The sequence below is a fragment of the Empidonax traillii genome, unplaced genomic scaffold (assembly GCF_003031625.1).
Source record: "Empidonax traillii isolate 1590-97213 ecotype Southwest subspecies unplaced genomic scaffold, ASM303162v1 scaffold1:size7828297, whole genome shotgun sequence".
NCBI classification, from domain to species: Eukaryota; Metazoa; Chordata; class Aves; order Passeriformes; family Tyrannidae; genus Empidonax; species Empidonax traillii.
The window spans coordinates 840,635-859,137 of NW_020955194.1; the positions used below are offsets into that span (position 1 = coordinate 840,635).

The 18,503-nt window shown below is 40.2% G+C and overlaps 1 protein-coding gene across 1 annotated transcript; it reads left to right on the forward strand.

Moving 5' to 3' along the window:
• Window positions 1-1,178: 1,178 nt before the first annotated feature.
• On the forward strand, window positions 1,179-17,808 carry PWP2 (PWP2, small subunit processome component). The gene is made up of 21 exons (XM_027879442.1): window positions 1,179-1,267; window positions 1,396-1,508; window positions 2,253-2,347; window positions 2,719-2,818; window positions 3,658-3,801; window positions 4,263-4,398; window positions 4,897-5,117; window positions 6,015-6,158; window positions 6,872-6,942; window positions 7,661-7,797; window positions 8,942-9,090; window positions 9,726-9,873; window positions 10,934-11,084; window positions 11,432-11,612; window positions 12,552-12,699; window positions 13,616-13,724; window positions 14,168-14,233; window positions 14,604-14,822; window positions 15,428-15,578; window positions 16,739-16,813; window positions 16,967-17,808. The coding sequence occupies exons 1-21, from the start codon at window positions 1,250-1,252 to the stop codon at window positions 17,124-17,126; spliced, it is 2,736 nt and encodes a 911-aa protein (XP_027735243.1). The 5' UTR covers window positions 1,179-1,249; the 3' UTR covers window positions 17,127-17,808.
• Window positions 17,809-18,503: the final 695 nt, after the last annotated feature.

The following is an 18,503-nucleotide window of genomic DNA, read 5'->3' on the forward strand; positions in this document are numbered from 1 at the left end:
ATCAAGCATTGGAACAGCCTACCCAGAGAGGTGGTGGATTCACCATCCCTGGAGGTTTTTAAGCAGAGATTGGATGTGGCCCTTAGTGCCATGATATAGTAATTGGAGTTGGATCAGGGGTTGGACTTGATGATCTTGGAGGTCTTTTCCAACCCAATCTATTCTATGATTCTATGATTCTATGATATCTCCTCTCCGCTGCAATTAATTAGATTTAAAATAAATCTACCTCAACTATACACCAGTTATTTAGTGTTGTTTCACTCTAGTTAGAGAATCACAGAATTGTTGGAAGGGATGGGTGGAGATTATTCGATCCAACTCCCCTGCCAAGGCAAGGCCACCTGGAGCAGCTGACACAGGAACTCATCCATGTGGGTTTGGAATGTCTCCAGAGAGGGAGAACCCATGCCTACCCTGGGCAGCCGGTTCCTGTGCTCTTCACCCTTAATGGAAAAACGTTCTGCCTCGTGTTGAGGTGGAACTTCTTGCGTTTTAGTGAATGGCTCACGCTCCTTGTACTGCTCCTGGGCACCAGTGAAAAGAGTCTGGCACCATCCTCTGACACCCGCCTTGGAGATGCTTACAGGTATTGATGAGATCCCCTCTTCTCCTCCCTAGGCTGAGCAGGCCCAGCTCCTGCAGTCACCCCGAGGGATTTACTAACAAGAACCACAGTTTTCCTGCCCCGTGGCCGGTTTAACACCCGCAACGCCGTCCTGGGGAGGGACGGGGGCGGCTGCCGGGGGAGAGGCGCGGTCTGTGGATGGAGAAAGGGAGACCGAGGGGACCTCATTAATGTGCGTAAATATCTACAGCGAGGGTGTCAGAGGACGGATCTTCTCAAGGATGCCGACCCAAAGAAGAAGAGGCAACGGGCAGAAACGAATTGCACGGGAATTTCCACCTAACCCTGAGGAAGAACTCCTTTCCTGTGCAGTGAACAAGCACTGGGGCAGGTCGCCTAGAGAGGGTGTGGAGTCTCCCTCTCTGGAGATGCTCCAGAACCATCTGGACACAGTCCTGTGCCGCGCTGGCCCTTAAGCAGAGAGGTGGAACCTTCCAGTGCTACCGACAGGGCTTAACCCCCGACTCGCAGGGAAGAACCACCCCGAGCAGCTTCTTCCCCTTCCCGGGCCCTCCTCTGCCGCCTCCCCCGGGCGCATGTGCGGGATCCCCATCCCCTCCTCCCGCCCCTTCCCGGCCGCAGTTCCGCGGCCCCGGCGCTGCCTCCACACGTGGGTCCGCCATGCGCTTCGCCTACCGGGTGAGAGCGGCCGCGCTTCGGCATCCCCTGCTCCCCCTGCCCTCCTTCCCCCCCGCTCCCCTTTCTCCCCTTCCCCCCCGCTCCCCTCTCCCCCGCCCCGCTCACCCTTCCCCTTCCTCCCGCCGCAGTTCTCCGGCCTGCTGGGCACCGTGTACCGCCGCGGCAACCTCAGCTTCACCCGCGATGGAAACTCCCTCCTCAGCCCCGTCGGCAACAGGGTCTCCCTCTTCGACCTCAAGAAGTGAGTGAGCCCCCGGAGCCCGCCGCTCCCCTGGCCTTCGGCCGCCTCCGGCAGGGCTGGGAGGGACGGGGAAGGGGCAGCGCCGGGATTTCGAGGGGAATAAAGCCGTGGGGAGATCGTGGAGCCCGACCCGAGGCCGCCTTGTCCGTGGTGCTCTCGCACCGCCGCATCCCGCTGGCGTGGGCTGGGGCTCTCTGGGATGCTCGGCCTTCCAGAATATCCCGACTCGGCCTTAAAAGGTTATCAGTGGAATACCTGTCGGGGTGTTGCGTGGTGAGAATAGAGTAAGAGCTACGTAAAGGTGTGTTTTAGAAGTAAATGGGGGGAAAATGGTTTGCGTTGGACTTAGTGGTGTGGTTTCCTTCTGTGCTTGTGTTTGTGCTCTCGCTCTTGTACACAACAAAGCTCAGACCGTCACCAGCCTTTCCTGTGTGCCAGGGTTGTGACTGATGCTCCTTGTGCCAGTATTTAAGTCAGGAGCCCATGTCTTATGTAGGATCGAAATCCTGAGTTGGAAGGGAACCCTGAGGATCATTGAGTCCAACTCCTTGTCCTGCACAGAACGACCACATAGTGGGTGTTCTTAGGGTTGTGACAGCTAAAGAAAATTTTACATCTGAGTTGATTCTGTAGCTTTATCATAGGTATCAGACCATATTTCACTGATACTGAAGATGACTGTTCTTTCTGTGTCCTTGTCTGAAATTTACTTTGTTATCTTTTCTTCTTTTTTGTTTTTTGTAGTAACAAGTGTGAAACGTTTCCTTTGGCTACACGGCTTAATATTGTGTGCGTGGGGCTCTCTCCAGATGGAAGTCTTGCCATTCTGATTGATGAAGGTACTTTCACAAAGGAGATATTTGTTGTATAAGAAAGTGAAATAAAAATTCAGCCTTGAGTAGGGAAGATCTGTGTTGCTAGATATTCAACCTTAACACAAGTTAGAAGTCCTCTGCTTTAAAAAATGTGTTAGAAGTTTTGGGGAAGAGTTCTTTTTTTACAGATCTTTAAAAGAACTTTTTACAGAATTTAGGTACTGTATGTTAGTTTTATATTTTTCTTCTTAATAATACTAAGCACACTGCCTTGAAAAATTTCTGAGGTGGTACTTTACCCCCTCCCCTTTAAGGAAAGAAACTAAGCTTGCTAGAGTTATGTTTTCTTTGTGAACTTGATTACTTTCATGACCCTTCTTTTTCTGCCCTTACAGAGGGAGCTGCCTTGCTTGTCAGCTTGATTGGTAAATGTGTGATACATCAGTTTTATTTTCACAAGCCAGTTCACAGTGTCAAGTTTTCCCCTGATGGCAAGTAAGTAGAGAGTGCATGCTTTAGGACAAAACAGCAGAAATTACCACTTAAACTAGTTGTGATTATGAAGACGTTCTGGGGAGGATACCTATTAATGAGAGTAGGGTAGATGTGGAGCTGGTGGAGAGTCACTTTATCTGTGAAGTTGAGGGGGAAGAGAATAAGCAAAGCCCATCTGCACTACTAGAAGAGGCAGTTCTCTGAATTGAGTGTTTCTTTTCACACCCTTTATGTTTTAACTGCATAGTCATGGGTCCAAACTGTGGTGACATGGATGTTAGAAGCGTCAGAAGGGTGAAAGGAAAAAGTGTGAAGCTCCCCTTTCGGCAACGTTCCTCACTGGGATTGACTTAAAGGGATCTTGAATGAGGTTTTGCTTGAAAGTTGGAATCACAGTTCCACCTTAGGGAATTACACTGGCAAGAGGACCATATTAAAGGAGATATATATATATATATATATATAAAACAGGGCTGCACAAGCTTTGTGTTTCTGGAAGTGGCCAACATATGGAGGTGAAGAGAGGTTGAAATGGAATATCCTGTTTTGAGTGTTTGAATTTTTCCTTCTTTTATGAGAATCAGAGAATAAATATTTGACTGTTCACCTTAGGTGATTTTTACTGAAGGTTTGCTCTTTTATAGTGCATAAGTTGGGGGATAATATCATCTGCAAATATTTTTTTTTGTTTTTCACCCAGAAGCAATCCCTTTTTATTGTTTCAGTAGTGCAGGAGCCTTTTTAACATTTTGTTTCGTTGTGTTGCAGTCTGTACTGAACAGTTTGATTCAACAGCTTTGTGTGCAATTTTGCTTTCACCCTCCCACCCCATATGACAGGAAATTTGTGGTTACAAAAGACAACCTTGCTTACCTGTACCATGCTCCTGGGAAGAAACGAGAATTCAATGCATTTGTTCTGGATAAAACCTACTTTGGTCCATACGATGAAACAACTTGTATTGACTGGACTGATGATTCCAAGTGAGTTGTTAAACTAAAGCACTGTCTACCTGCACACGTTGTTAATATTTGTATGCACGTTACAACCCATTTTCTTTCCTTATAATTATTGTACTAGCTTTAGAAACTCTGTCTTGAGTTAAAAAATATAATTAGGCAGACTGGAAAGTATAAAATATGCATGCATGGGGGGTCATCAGTGGGTTGTTGCTTGAAAATGCCTAGTAGTCCATAAAAGGAACATATCTTAGGAATGTGAGCATGGTTGACATTCTGAATGTATTTAACTCCTACTTTTGCTGCAGTTGCCAACCCCAGTTTACAACTCTGCTGTGTGTAAAAATGTTTTTGAAGCTGTGACTGGTGTCTTCGTGCTCAGAACATTCACCCCCCCAGCGAAGAGTTTTTCAAACCAGTGTTCTAATTCAAACTGCCTCTTTTTTTTTTTTTCTTTTTTTTTTTCTTTTTTTTTTTTTTGGTAGATGTTTTGCAGTGGGAAGCAAGGACATGTCTACGTGGGTGTTTGGAGCAGAACGATGGGCAAACTTGATCTACTACTCACTTGGAGGGCACAAGGATGTAATTGTGGCTTGCTTTTTTGAAGAGAACAGTCTAGATGTATGTATAATCACACAACATCCTTAAATTTTAATATTTAAATAGTTGAAGCAGAGTCTTACCTGTAGGTGACCATTTTGACAGTATCTCAGAATTTAGGAAGTGCATAATCAATATATCTGTTGACTCCTCTGCTGTGATTGGGAGTTTACAGTTCCATGAATATTTAAGGAAGTAAACTTTAGAATGTGAGTAAGCTATTGAAAACTGCTCCCCTAAAACATTATAGTTTTAAACATGAAAAAATTATTTAGCTGTAATGTTGTCTGGTAATCAAATTACCTTTGGTCCTTGCAAAAATTTTTTGGAGAACAGGTGGAGTAAATCAGCAGCTCTCAGGACAAGTGAAATTTCCAGATCAAAACACCTCAGATTCTAAGAGGACTAAGTAATGTGTTACCCTGACATCAGAGTGCACACTTGCTAACCCTTCTGTGAGTCTGTTTTAAGAGTAGAGCACAAAGCAGAGATGTTGAACAGTTTGTGTTTGTGTTGTAGCTGTACACAATTAGCCAGGATGCAGCTCTCTGCGTGTGGCAGTGTGACACAGAGCTTGATGGCTTGAAGCCCATGCCCCCAAAAGATGCAGCTAAGGAAGAGAATGGAGGAGAAAATGATGAGGAGTTGCTTGAAGAGCCAAAGGGTGAAGAAATCCACGGAAAAGCCAATCCAAGTGAACAGGAGACCAGAAATAAGGTTAAATATTCACGTGTTGCCAAGTAAGTGGCTTTCGGTTTTCCACAGTCACATTTGTCTCATGGGGATTTACTATATAGGGCTTTTTTTTCAGCTGTTATCACTCATTCAAAGCAGAATAAAACTGCCCAGGATTCAAGCATTTACTGTAGGTCCCATTCTAAATAGTTCTGCTCGAACACCTGTTTGTCTTATCTTGATTATATGAATTATATCTTGATTATACCTTCCACCTTCAGAACAACAAGTGTAATTTTAATAACGTAAGAAATACATGTATACATGTTATTGTCCAGGTATACGTGTTATTGTTTGAAACTCAAAAAGTGTAACGAGATCTTTATTACAGTACCCTCAAAGTCTAGAGGCTTTGATTTCTTACAAGAAGGGATTGGTTGACTTCAGGAGGTTATAGCAGCATTTGATAAACTTGAGTGTTCTCAGGCTCCCCCACTGTAGAAGAGGTAAAAAGGAAGTATCCTGCCCCAACCCAGGTTTGAATTAGCCTTAGTGAACTTCCAGACTGAAGGAATTTGGAGTGTACAATGTAAGAGGACTCATGTACAGAAGGATAACCAGTGGATTGGCATTAGATGATCAAAAGGGCTGTTGCTTTAAGGTTAACTTTTAGTCCCTTCCACTGCACGTGATGAGGTGTCACTTCTGATTATCAGATTGTTGTATCAGTGGTGAACATTGAGAAAATAGGAGAATGAGTTTTCACTGGCTTTGTAAAGTACATATTTTTTAAACTGTATTTTATATAAAGTACATATATTTAGCAATTTCTGGAACTCCTGCTTTTCAGCTTTATTATGGGAGACCTAGATCAAAATATTTGTCCTATATTGAAATGCAGCTCTAACAGCACAATTTTCTTTTGCATTCACTTTGCTTCTTTCTCATTTCTTTGGTGCCAGGTATTTTTTCAATAAAGAGGGAGATTTTAATAACCTGACATCTGCAGCCTATCACAAGAAAACACACCTTTTAGTCACTGGTTTTGCCTCTGGAATCTTTCACCTCCACGAGCTTCCAGAATTCAATCTGATCCACTCCTTGAGGTGAGGTATGGGGTTGTCACTGTTTCTAGTTTGGGTGAGTTTCTTGTTTGTTTGACTGAGGACACACCATGTTTAGTAGTGAAGGATGAATAAACAGAGCATAAAAATTCTAAGACTCGAGTATCTATTTAGTACTATTATTTCTGGAAAGGCAGAATTGTAAATTTATGTAATAAATACCATATAACTCCATTCCATAGGATTTTATGGAAAAATGAGGTCTGAATGAGAAAACTACTCAGAATTTGCTAGTTATTGGCTGTAGATTTCTTCAGCCATGTGTTCAGTTTCTCTGTAGAAAACAGAAGCTGAAAAAAAAGTTCTGCATGTGTAAAATTTTCTGTAAATTGTCTCTAAGTTGAAAAAATTAAATCATAATTCTTTTCCATAGCTGTAGGATGCCAGCTAAAGAATTTTTATGTCCAAAACCCCTTTTTTTTCTTATATGTTGTGCTCTGTGCTGGCAAGTACATCTTTGGGATGCAGATACTCTGCCTTTATTCCAAAGAAGGCAGTAATGTCTGTTTGGTGGTTTTGAGTATGACAAAAAGAAAAAGAATTTGTATGAGGCTTTTGATGTTCCAGTGGTACAGAAGTTCAGCAAAGCGATCAAACAACTTGCTTGAACAGAGATAATAAACATTAGACTTGAAGTTTTATTACACAAGATGTGAAAACGCAAATTTGTTTACTGAGTATTTCTTGTACTTCAGTATTTCAGACCAAAGGATAGCTTCTATTGCTATTAACTGCACTGGGGACTGGATTGCCTTTGGATGCTCAGGTTTGTCAAATTTTTGGGGGTCTCTGTTCATGGAAAAATGAGGAATATGGTGGGTGTGCAAGCCCAAATTCCTCTTACTGATCTTGACTCCAAATGTTAACGTTTTGTTAATGATTTCTGTTCTCATACCTACAGTAAAACAAGTATCCCTAATTAGTCTCTCCTCACAGAATTCTTGTAATTCAGGAAAATATTTTTTTGACGAAGGAAAAAATACATGTTTCATGTATGAAAACCCAAGCAGAGTTAGGGTAAAGCCCATATCCCTTGTAGTTTGCAATATGCTTTCATTCTGGGCCATTCAGTCTTCCTTTGCCACTTGCTGCACATCCCATATCACAAACCTGCCTGGATGTTTCAGTATTCCCACCCAGTCCATAATGATTTGCATGGAAACCAAGACCGTACCCTTTTATGCAGCCCTGCTTTTCTTTCCAGCTCATTTATCAGCTGGTTGGTAGCATTGCTGCTGTAGTATTGAGAACATTAATCCAAGTAACAGCTCCTGGTTGTTGAGGAAACCTGCCTTGAAGTTTTAATAGAGAAATGGCTTTTTATTAGGACTGAAAAATACAGAGTGCAACCTGTCTGCATCAATCGTTTTGTTTTGTTTGTTTGTTTGTTTTTATTACATTGCTTGCAGTTGTGTGTTTTGTGACTTGCATTTGCAGGGTCACTGTATTCCTAATTCTGGTCAGTCCTTCTGCTGTGGTTACAGGTTTGGGTCAGCTCCTGGTGTGGGAATGGCAAAGTGAATCCTATGTGCTGAAGCAGCAGGGACATTTCAACAGCATGGTTTCCTTGGCATATTCTCCAGATGGACAGTACATAGCAACTGGAGGGGAGGATGGGAAAGTAAGTGGGGAAGTATTGCTGGAATATGAGCTGAAGTGTTAGTAACGTAGTAAGCAGCTTGACTTTCCTTTTTGTGTCAAAAGCTCTGTTACTGTAATTGATACATACTTTTCTTAGTATAAAGCAATGATTTTGCATCATCACTTCTTAAATGTTTTTTGTTTTTCTCTCTAGAGCATGTATATTTTGATTTATTATTACTAGTGTCAGCAGATTACATCACATATGCTTTTTAGCAGATGGTTTTTTTAATTATTACAGATCCACTCACCATAAACACCAAAATGTCTAATTCATCAAATGTTGATTCACGTGTGCTCGTGGTGGTTCCATGACACTTTGGGATGAATGAACTTAAGTCACCCAGATTCATGCCCTCTTAATTGTTTTTCATATGAAATGAATTTCAAATTATTTATAAAAGTGCAACTTTTTCTTTTTAAATGCACCAGTCCAGCAGCTTGTTGTTTAACAAAAAATTACTTTCTCATGGGTGACTTGAAGAGAAATGCTGTGCTATGGGTACAGGTACTTTTTTATTTTTTTAAAGATATTTTGTAGAGCAATCTCACAATGTCTTGGCACTTAAATGGAACAACAATAGCAGCTGATTTCCAGTCAGTACTTTTTGAGCACCAGAAGAAAATCTGCCACTTCATGGCTTATGCCATTCAGGTTCAAAACTGGCCAAACCCCGGAAGTCTCAACCTGCAGAAAGCTAAATACATAATGTTTTTGTTCAAGCAAAAAGCCCAACTGAAATATCATCTCAGTTGTAACTTCTGTGATGGCTTCACAGTTGGTTTTGAATTTGACACTTGTCTTACCCATGGCAGTACAAAGCTTGGAAGCTCAAGATGCTCACCAAGCATTACAGCTGTCCTTGAAAACTAACTTTGTTTCAGTTCTTTTTTTGTCCATCTCCCCCTAGATTTTCCTGTAGCAAATGTGTCTTTAGCAGTTTAAAGTTAAGCTGTGGTGTGTTTACTTCGCTTCCACAGAATTCCTTACTGATAATATTGGAAGTCTTTTATGCTATTGCAGAGTTCTAGACCTAGTTTTTCTTTCCTCTTCTGCTGCCTTACCCTGATTGTCTGAACCAATTATGGAGATTCCAAGAAGTCTTTTCTTGTCTCTATTGCAGGTGAAAGTGTGGAACACTTCAAGCAGCTTTTGTTTTGTCACGTTTACAGAACACACCAGCGGTGTAACTGCTGTAACTTTCACTTCCACTGGTTATGTTGTTTTGAGTGCTTCCCTTGATGGAACAGTGCGTGCCTTCGATCTGCACAGGTAACTCTTCAGAAAAGCTCTTGTGTCTCATTTAGTCTTCAGCTTTCACCTCCCCCCCCCCCCCGAAATACAGCTAAGTGCTGATTGCTTGTTTGATGTGAGTACTGCCTTGTTGAGTTTTGGTTCAGCCTTTGATTTAAATTTAGGTGGTAATTAGGAATCCTGTCACTCCATGCAGTTTCTGTGAAGAAAATTCTGGAAGAACTTTTCTCAGGGAAGCTGGAAATCCACTAGGATCGTTATCTGGCTCTACTCAAATGGGGAGAAGGCACTTGACTAACTGAACGCCTGCCATAGTTTTAGTGGTTGAGCTGTTATAATACAACTGTGCACAGCACTAGATGTGTAAACAAGCCTATATTTTTTAAAAAACTATTTAACAGAATACACTATTTAACAGAAGAGAACTTCTCTGTTTGAGTATTTTTGGCTCCTATTTCTGCAGAGCTTTCGGTACTTCTTTTGAAGTGTGTGCTGAGGCATCACATCTAATTTTATACATAGAATATTTTTTCTGTAGATAGCGTAAAAGACTTTAAAAATACAAAATGAAATCCTGTTTTAAATAAGTTTGTGAAACATACCTTTCAGTCTCCCTAAAGTGTTCTCATGATGTATTTTCACACCTACCACAGATACCGCAACTTCCGCACCTTTACGTCTCCACGACCAAGCCAGTTCTCTTGTTTGGCTGTGGACTCCAGTGGGGAGATCGTGTCAGCTGGTTCCCAGGATTCCTTTGAAATATTCATCTGGTCAATGCAGAGTGGGAGGCTGCTGGATGTAAGGACCTACAATGTTGGAGGGCTTGAATTTAACGCAGTATAAATTGTGGGGATACTCAGTAACTTTGGGATTGACCAAAGGGTTTCAATACAACGGGAAGTGGTTTCCTTACATTCGAAAACTGGAGCTGCACTATGTTTCTCACAGGATTTTTTTTATTTTTTTATTTATTGCATGGAAATTACGTTGAATTCATGTGTGAAATAAGTTTTTAGAATTTTTGAGTAATGAGCTGTTTCTTGTTGATAAGGTAACAACAGTATTGCTGAGCTAACATGAGGTCATTAGAGTCTTTCCCTCCAGCAGTTGTTCAGAGATGTTCTTTTCTACATATTTTCTGCAGGTAATGGAGAAGTTTTAGGTGCTGCGTTAAGACCAATACAGATTTCATGGAGGGTTCTGCTGGAGCAGAGCAGGGGCTCTAATTTTTTTTTTTAGATGTTTTTTATTGTTTCAATTCTTAAGCATTATTGTACATCTTGTATAAGTAGAAGAGCTCAGCAGTTCATGTATTAAATTCAATGGCACAACCATTGAATACAGATCACTATAATAACTCAGCACGTACTTGGCTGGATCTCCAGAGTTTTGAGTTCAGTTTCTTTCCTTGATTTCTTTTGAGAGGAGCAGGAGCTCCATGACATAAAAATCTGTATTACTCTTACAGTTTTTATTAGTGTTTTTTCTGAAGTGTTTTCAGCTGCGGGGGATATGAATTCTCAGAGCAATGGCTTGTTTTTTCATAGCAGGTCTGATTGTTCTGATTAGAGGGGGGAAAATGGCACACTGCACTCTTAAGTCTTGGTCTCTAAAGAGGCTGTATGTGCATAAGCGTAGTTGTAGATATCTATATAGTGGAAATAGAGTGTCTATATTGTGAAATTAAAAAGTTTAGAATCACTGGTGTGTATTGTGCCACGTGTCCAAAAGTGATCTCAGGCATGTGTTGACAAGTTAGGCATGGTTTAATGGCTATATCTGGAGTTTACTGAATGCAGACTACATGAATTTCAGTTTCTTTCACCTAATTCCTTGTTGCCTTGTGTTCTCTTACTAGGTCTTAGCAGGCCATGAGGGTCCCATCAGCAGTTTGTCCTTTAACCCAATGAAGTGTGTTCTAGCCAGTGCCTCTTGGGATAAAACAGTCAAGTTATGGGATATGTTAGACAGCTGGAGAACTAAGGAGACACTAATAATGAACTCAGATGGTAATATTTTATTTCATTTTGCATCGTATATCAAATATAAAAATATCATCTAAAATATTTCAGTAATGAACAGCAGAACGTGTCAAATACAGACAGACTCACTCTTGATAATAAAACCTAAAAGTTGAGAAATCTCACTATAGTACTTGATTAAAAGTGCAGTAAATATTTTAATTTAATACTATCTCTAGCTTTATAATTAGCTAAATATGTGTATGTTCGGTGGAAAAAGTACAGTCATACTTGTTACACTTTAACTTTTTTTGGTAGTTGAGGTAAGATCCTAGAAAAACTCTCTTAGAAAAATGTCTGACTGCATTTTTAACTGTTAATTAAATTCTTTGCAGTTCTCGTCGTTGCGTTCCGTCCTGATGGCAAGGAGCTTGCAGTTGCTGCTTTGGATGGACAGATAACATTTTGGGATCATGAAAATGCAGTGCAGACTGGCTCAATTGAGGGAAGGCACGATCTTCAGATGGGGAGGAAGGAGCTTGATAAAATAACTGCCAAGCAGGCGGCCAAGGGCAAGTATGTACATGGGGTTGCCGTGAAAAGAGGGTGCAACGCTGTGTTGGTTTTGAATTGTTTCTTTCCATTTGTTTTCTACATGAAGATTTCAGAGTGTATTACCTGCTTTTCAGATATTTTGATTCTGATGCTGGATTTTAAAACACTGCCTGACTTGACATCTGGGTGACTCCTTTTTGTCTTCTGCTGTGTTCATCCACTGCTCAGCATCACTTTGACCCATGTGTATTTTTTTTATCAGTTGGATTCCCAGCAAAATATCAGCCTTCTCATGACAAGTTGTTCATTTGCTATGTGATAGGTTTATAAGTGAATGTCTTGTTGCAGAAATACTAGTATGTAACTATTAGTGTGCAGAAATTATTTCATTTAAAAAAAAAAATGTTAGTGTGGGGTTTGTTACATGTTGCTGTGCATGTGCAGTAATGTTTAAAGGCAAGCTGAATTCGTGTGCTGTCAAAAAGAATAATGTAAAAGTCATGTTTTGTTCTGCTCCTTTTCCTTTGTTTTTTTAACTTATTGCTCCCACTCAAAATTAAAAAAAGAAACAATGGCTTTTTGAAAAGAAAAAAAATGTTTTTTTTGGTGATGAGCTCTCAACATTTCTTTTAAAACAGGTCATGACATTGGTTTTTCTTTAGCTCCTCTGCCCATCCTCGGTGTTGTGTAGGGTGTAGTTAAAAGCTCATTCACTGAGTTGGGACCCAGAATCAGTAGAATGAAAGTACGTAAAAAAGCTGAAGTTCTAAATTGTTTGTGATTCATAGTAAAGCACCAAGGACTTGTTTGTGCTAAATGATTTTGTATGTTAAGTGCATACTGTGTGATTGAAAACCTCCACTTTTTTCACGGAATGGTCATTCTGTGTCTTTACACTGTACTCTTGTCTTCTGCCCAGATGTGACAGCGAACTTACTACTTTCTCTTCTTCTTTACCAGGTCTTTTACTACTCTTTGTTACTCAGCAGATGGTCAGTCAGTTCTGGCAGGTGGATTGTCAAAATTTGTCTGTATATATAATGTCAAGGAACAGATTCTTATGAAAAAATTTGAAATCTCATGCAACCATTCTTTAGATGCAATGGAGGTACGTGAGCACAGGAGTCTTCTTTTTTCATTCTCCCACCCCCACAAGACTTTGGTTTTGGTATAACATCTCATTAAGTGTGATTCATGAGTGTTACGTTAAGCATGGGTTCATTGTCTTGGTTTTGTGGAGGAGAGGGGTAAGGAAATATTTCTCAGAAAACAGAATTGATTCCTGGAAGTCAGCTAGCTACAGTTTTGCCAAACTGTAGTGTGTTTGTATTGAATAAGCAGAACTCTCAAGCATACTAAGTTAGTTGTCACTAAACTTAAAACTGAAGTGAAAATTTAAATTCTTAACATTTTGTTCTAAACTAACTCCCTGGATGTCAGTTGTTTGTGTTGGCAAAGAAATTAAGGATTTTGTTGTGGAGACAGAACAAAATCACTGACCTTTATTTGCCAAATGCAAAATTAAATTCCTTCAAATGTAAAGTAAGTGATGAAAATCATCAGAAGGAAAATAATTCCAATAAACCTTTTCAACACCCCCTTACCTGGAAGAGTGATGGTTGTTACAGGGACTGTGGTTCCAAGTGTTCGTGTTAGGCCACAGCGGTTTGCAAAGCAGACTTTGGTTCTCTGCTGCCCTTAGTTGTGCTGTCACTGCTCAGCACGTGGCTTAAAAGGATATCAGCTGAAAAAGAACCCTGGAAGGGATGGATGTTTAAAAATGGGGGGGCAGGGAGGTTCCTAAAATCTCATTTGCACAGCTGTCTGGCCACACAGCCCTTCCATTAGCAGAGGGCAGTTATTGGAGCCTGAAGGGCAGAAGGAGCAGGGCTGCAGGTGAGGAAACAAAACAGTGCTTCTCTGGAGTAAACAACATTGTAATGATGTGAAACCACACTCTAAACTGAGCTGGACTGTTTGAGAGGAGATTCAGTGCTGTGAATGGAACTTGTGTGTTTTTCTAGGAATACTTAGATCGGAGAAAAATGACTGAATTTGGCAGCTTGGCTCTGATTGATGAAGGGGGTGGAGGTGACGATGGTGTTGCTATTCCTCTTCCTGGAGTAAAGAGAGGTATGGCATTGGCTTTGCTCTGTTGTTGCTAGTTTTGTGTGGACCAAAACCTTTGACATAGATAAGAAGGGTTTGATTTGTTGAGCTCAGTTTTAATATTAGGATTACCTGGATGTTCTCCAGACGCAAGGATCTGTCACACAAGTGTTCAGCTGATATATGGGTGGATCCTTTTGCACAGTAGAAGCAACAGGAAACAGGAGGTAAAGGGATCTCCTGGATAAGGAACCCAGCAGTCCTGATTTAATTTTCAAAGAGCAAAATTCAGTCCGACCACTTGAGCTGTAGGCTGATCTCTCAGATGTGGACTGTGCCTTATCCAGTCATTAACTCTGCCAGTTTTTGCCCTGTTCTGCATTATTTAAAGATAACATCATAGTTAAGAGTTGATAACTGTGAACTTTTGGTGAACATACTGAATCACTTCTAAAATTCTCTTTTAGGTGACATGAGTTACCGACACTTTAAACCTGAAATAAGAGTGACTTGTGTGCGATTCTCTCCTACAGGTGAGTGTCGACAATTAATTTAGGATGTTTGCATTCCTTATAAAACAAGCACAAGAGCAGAGCATTGGAGGAGTAATAATGAAGTGCAAAGGCCTTGGAGATCTTTGCAGATGTAGCATAGTCCTGCTAGGTTCATAGACTGGTTTTCTGTGCAGTGGGTAATTTAGGAATCTTAAATGTGTGTCACCTTGAGCCGGTGTTTCTTACAAATGTTGTCCTTGCTGACAGGTCCATTAAAGGTGCATCTTTCAATCTTACCCACTTCTTGCAAACAAATGAGGAGTCATCTGTTCGTCCTTACTTTTGTGTTTCCCTTCCAGAAGACTCATCTTCGGTAAATATTTGTTAAATACTGTTTCTTGTCTTCTAGGACGAAGCTGGGCAGCCACCACCACAGAGGGTCTTCTGATCTATTCACTGGACTCTGGACTGATTTTTGATCCTTTTGAGCTGGATGTTGATGTCACACCCAGCAATATACACAAAACACTGCGCCAGAAGGAGTACACTATGGCCATCATCATGGCCTTCAAGCTGAATGAAAAGAAATTAATTCAGGAGGTCATAGAGGCTGTTCCTAGCAGTGAAGGTGAGTGGATGTTCCATGGAATTTGGCTGAGCTAGCTGTAAGCAGAGATGTGTAAGCCAAAATAAGCTGAAGTGTTGGGTTTGTTCAGTCTTCAGAAGAGAAGGGGAATATTTTTACGGTCTTCAGGTGCTACACAATTGCTGACAGCATTCAGACATTTCCTCTGTGGGCAGGTGACTTTGCTGTCTTTTTAAGTGCCCTTTATTGCCTCTGACCATTCTTCATAACTAGTTCCACTGAATACAGAAATTTGTGTGAAGTCAGACTTGAGTAAAGTCTGTTACACTGAAAGAGGAGGATGGGGGGAAGTTTAAGTTCTGAAAGAGGGCTGGTAGGGATAATAGTCTGTTAGGAGGAAGAACTTGTGGAGGGAAGAGTTCTTGCTTTTAAATACAGGAGTGATTGGAAGGCTGACAGAGGGAAGACTTGTCTCCTGAGAGACTGTGGTACTTTAACCTGAATTACAGCTCTAAATATCAAACAACTGCCAAGACAGTGCCACCTTCTCCTTCCCCTTATGTTTTCCCATGGTCTCTTTCATGTTACTCCAGACAGTAATTCAACTCTGTTGAATGTCTCTGGGCTTTTTTTCCCTTTTTGCACAGTTGATGTTGTCTGCTCATCACTCCCAGACCTGTATGTGGAGAAATTATTGGAGTTCCTGGCCTCTGCATTTGAGACCTCGTGTCACTTGGAGTTCTATCTTATTTGGGCTCATAAGTTGCTCATGCTGCATGGACAGAAACTGAAAACAAGGTGAGATCTTGTGAAAGTCTAAATGCTCACAAGCACTTTAAAATTAAAATTTAAACCCATCAGTTTTTACTTAACACTTACTGACATTCTAGATAGTGCATACGCAACAATTATTTAATTTTTACAATTTCTTTACTAATGTTAAAAGTAATGCTTTGGACTTGATATTAAAGATCTCTTCGAACCTGAATGTTTTTATGCTTCTAACAAGTGTATATGATAGAATTGGAATACACTGCTGGATTTGTGAAGATATACTGCAAAAACATTTTCAGGTATAACAGATAAAGCTTTGCACGGCTTGCTTAGCCGATAAATACATAAAGATTTCAAGAGTTATAGTAGGTTTGACATTGGAGTTTTTAAACAATTATTTATCTTAAATGTCACAGAAAGGTAATTGGCAGGTACTGACTGCATTTTTCAAATATATATACATGAAATATATATACATCTTACCTTGAAATATATATACATTTTACCATTATAGCTTGAACTCTTAGCTGCTAGTACTCAGCTTTCCTGTATAGTTCTCTACCACTGCTTGTGCCTGGTCTGTGAATTATATTCAGCCCACCCATAGTATAGAATTTATAGGCATTTAGGAACAAAATAAGGCAAATTTACAAATTTAAAATGGGCTAAGTGAGAGATAATATGAGAAAGAGTCTTGCAGGTTAAACACCAGTGCATTGTGTAACTCTTTCCTTGCTTCAAAGCTGGTAATAATATTTTAGTTACTGGAATGACTGGAAGAAATTTTCTCATTTTGTTGCTGTTCAAGTAGAAGAGGATGATTTAAAACAAACTCTACCTTGTTCAGAAAGTGTTGTAGTACTGAGAAGGAACTGTCATTGCTACCAGCAAGCAGAATTTGTTCTTAAAGCTGCAGTTTGACATTAGAAAAAGATATTTCTGGCATTACTTGTATCAAGTATTACTTGTATTATTGCATTATATTACTTGTATTACTTGCGTTGAGTACTGTGACATTATTGAGGGAAGAGTCAAAAGCAAAGAGCTTTTGTTTATTTAGTATATCTTAAAAAGTTTGCTCTGAAAAGTTAACATGTATGCTTGTTAAAATCTAGAGACTACAAAAAGGATTTCCATATGTAAAAATGAATTGCACTTCAAATTGTGTGTTTTCTCCATTCCAGGTCAGTGAAGCTGCTCCCCATGATTCAGTTCCTCCAGAAAAGCATCCAGCGTCATTTCGAAGATGTTTCAAAACTGTACGTGTTGTTACATTTAAACTTTTAAATCAAAAACTTGAAGTAAGCATGTTATTAGAACCAGAGAATTCGAGGCAGCCTTCTGCTAGAAGTGTTTTTATTTTGGAGGAGAACAGAATTTTGTTTCTCACGTGTTCCTGTTTATTTTGACAGCTGTGAATGGAACATCTACAACATCAAATACGCCCTGGCCATTTCACAGCAGCGGGGCATGAAACGTCTGGCGGAAGAAACATCAGTAGATGAAGAAGAGTTGGATTCTGACAGCGATTATCTTATGAAAGAGATTCATAAAGACAAATTGAGTTCCTAGTTACTCTGCATGAGAGGGGGGAAAAAACCTCAGGCAGTATTTTATGCAGTGGTATTCACTGAGAATGAGTGGCCCTCATAGTGGCATCAATTAGCTCTTCCCAACGATGTGGATGGAGTTACACATAGGATAGGCAAAGTGCCATCCATGGCATAAATCGTGCACCCCTTAGCTGTAAACTCAACAGCATTGATTTCTTGTTGATTTCTTTTTTTTTTTTTTTTTTAATAATTCCTGATTTCAAACAAGGAAAAAAAAGTATTCTTAGTGAAGTTAAAAGTACGGCTGGAAGAAGTTTATTAGAAGTGCTTTGTACATCAAGTTTTGTGAGTTTTGTAGTGCAGTCTTGTCATACATTGGACTGGGTTTTTTATCCTTTTTAAAAATCATTCTTAATTGGAGGTCTTTTTTGTCGCTCTCAACTTGTTTTAAATGTTGCTTTGCTTGGATTTAATATATACATATTTCTGGAACAGTTTTCTTAGTTCTCTGACTTCCAAATCTGATGAAGGTTCAATAATGAGGATAAATGTTACATCCATAGCAATGACTATGAAAGAATATTTACTGTGATGTACAAATCTTGAAGGGGTTTAATTAAGAACCTCGAGATAGCTGTAGTAAAAAATTTGTTTGGACATTACCAACTCAATGATGAAATTTAAACTTTTAAGAGAATGTGTTACAAATGTGGTTGGGTTGTTTTGTTTTTTTTTTTTTTCAGATGAAAACTTTTGCCTTGTTTTGTTGGGGTTTTTTTTATGTTGTTTACTAGCACATTAAAATCTGGAATTTTTATTTCCTTGGTTTTTTTTAAATGAATTGGTGGGAAAATTGACCAATAACAACAGTGAGATCCTGAATAACAAAGAACTGCGTCTGTGCTTGTAATACTTTCCACTCACATGTTGAAATGACAGTGTTAATGAGATATAATAGTATGGCAGAATTAATTAGGTTGGAAAAGACCTCCAAGATCTTTGAGTCCAGCCTTTGGCCGATCACCACCTTTTTACCCAGACCATGCACAAAGTGCCACGTCCAAAAGCACCTCCCAGGGATGGTGAATCTACCACCCCCCCGGGCAGCCCATTCCAATGCTTGACAATGCTTTCAGTGAGGAAATTTCTCGTTATATCCATAGTTTGGTTTCCTTAATAAAGAAAGAAAAAGTAAAAACTGAATGAGAAGGGTAAAACCGCTAAAAACCAGTGTTTCACAGGGTCCCAGAGAGCTCCCAGAGCAATGCAGCTGTCCCTGTGTGTTGTTTACCCCATTTCCATGGGGTAAACATGCTCTGGCCTAGGCGCCTCTTGCTGCAAGGCTTGTGTTCAAAACAAGTCCCGAGGGCTTATTTCCGTGGGTTTTTTTTTTTTC

What these genes read in the sequence shown, in the direction of transcription:
- PWP2 (XM_027879442.1), top strand. An exon ending in TCCCTCTTCGACCTCAAGAA is followed by an intron (nt 1,509 to 2,252) that starts GTGAGTGAGCCC and finishes TGTTTTTTGTAG; the next exon opens with TAACAAGTGTGAAACGTTTC. An exon ending in AGAGTGGGAGGCTGCTGGAT is followed by an intron (nt 9,874 to 10,933) that starts GTAAGGACCTAC and finishes TTCTCTTACTAG; the next exon opens with GTCTTAGCAGGCCATGAGGG.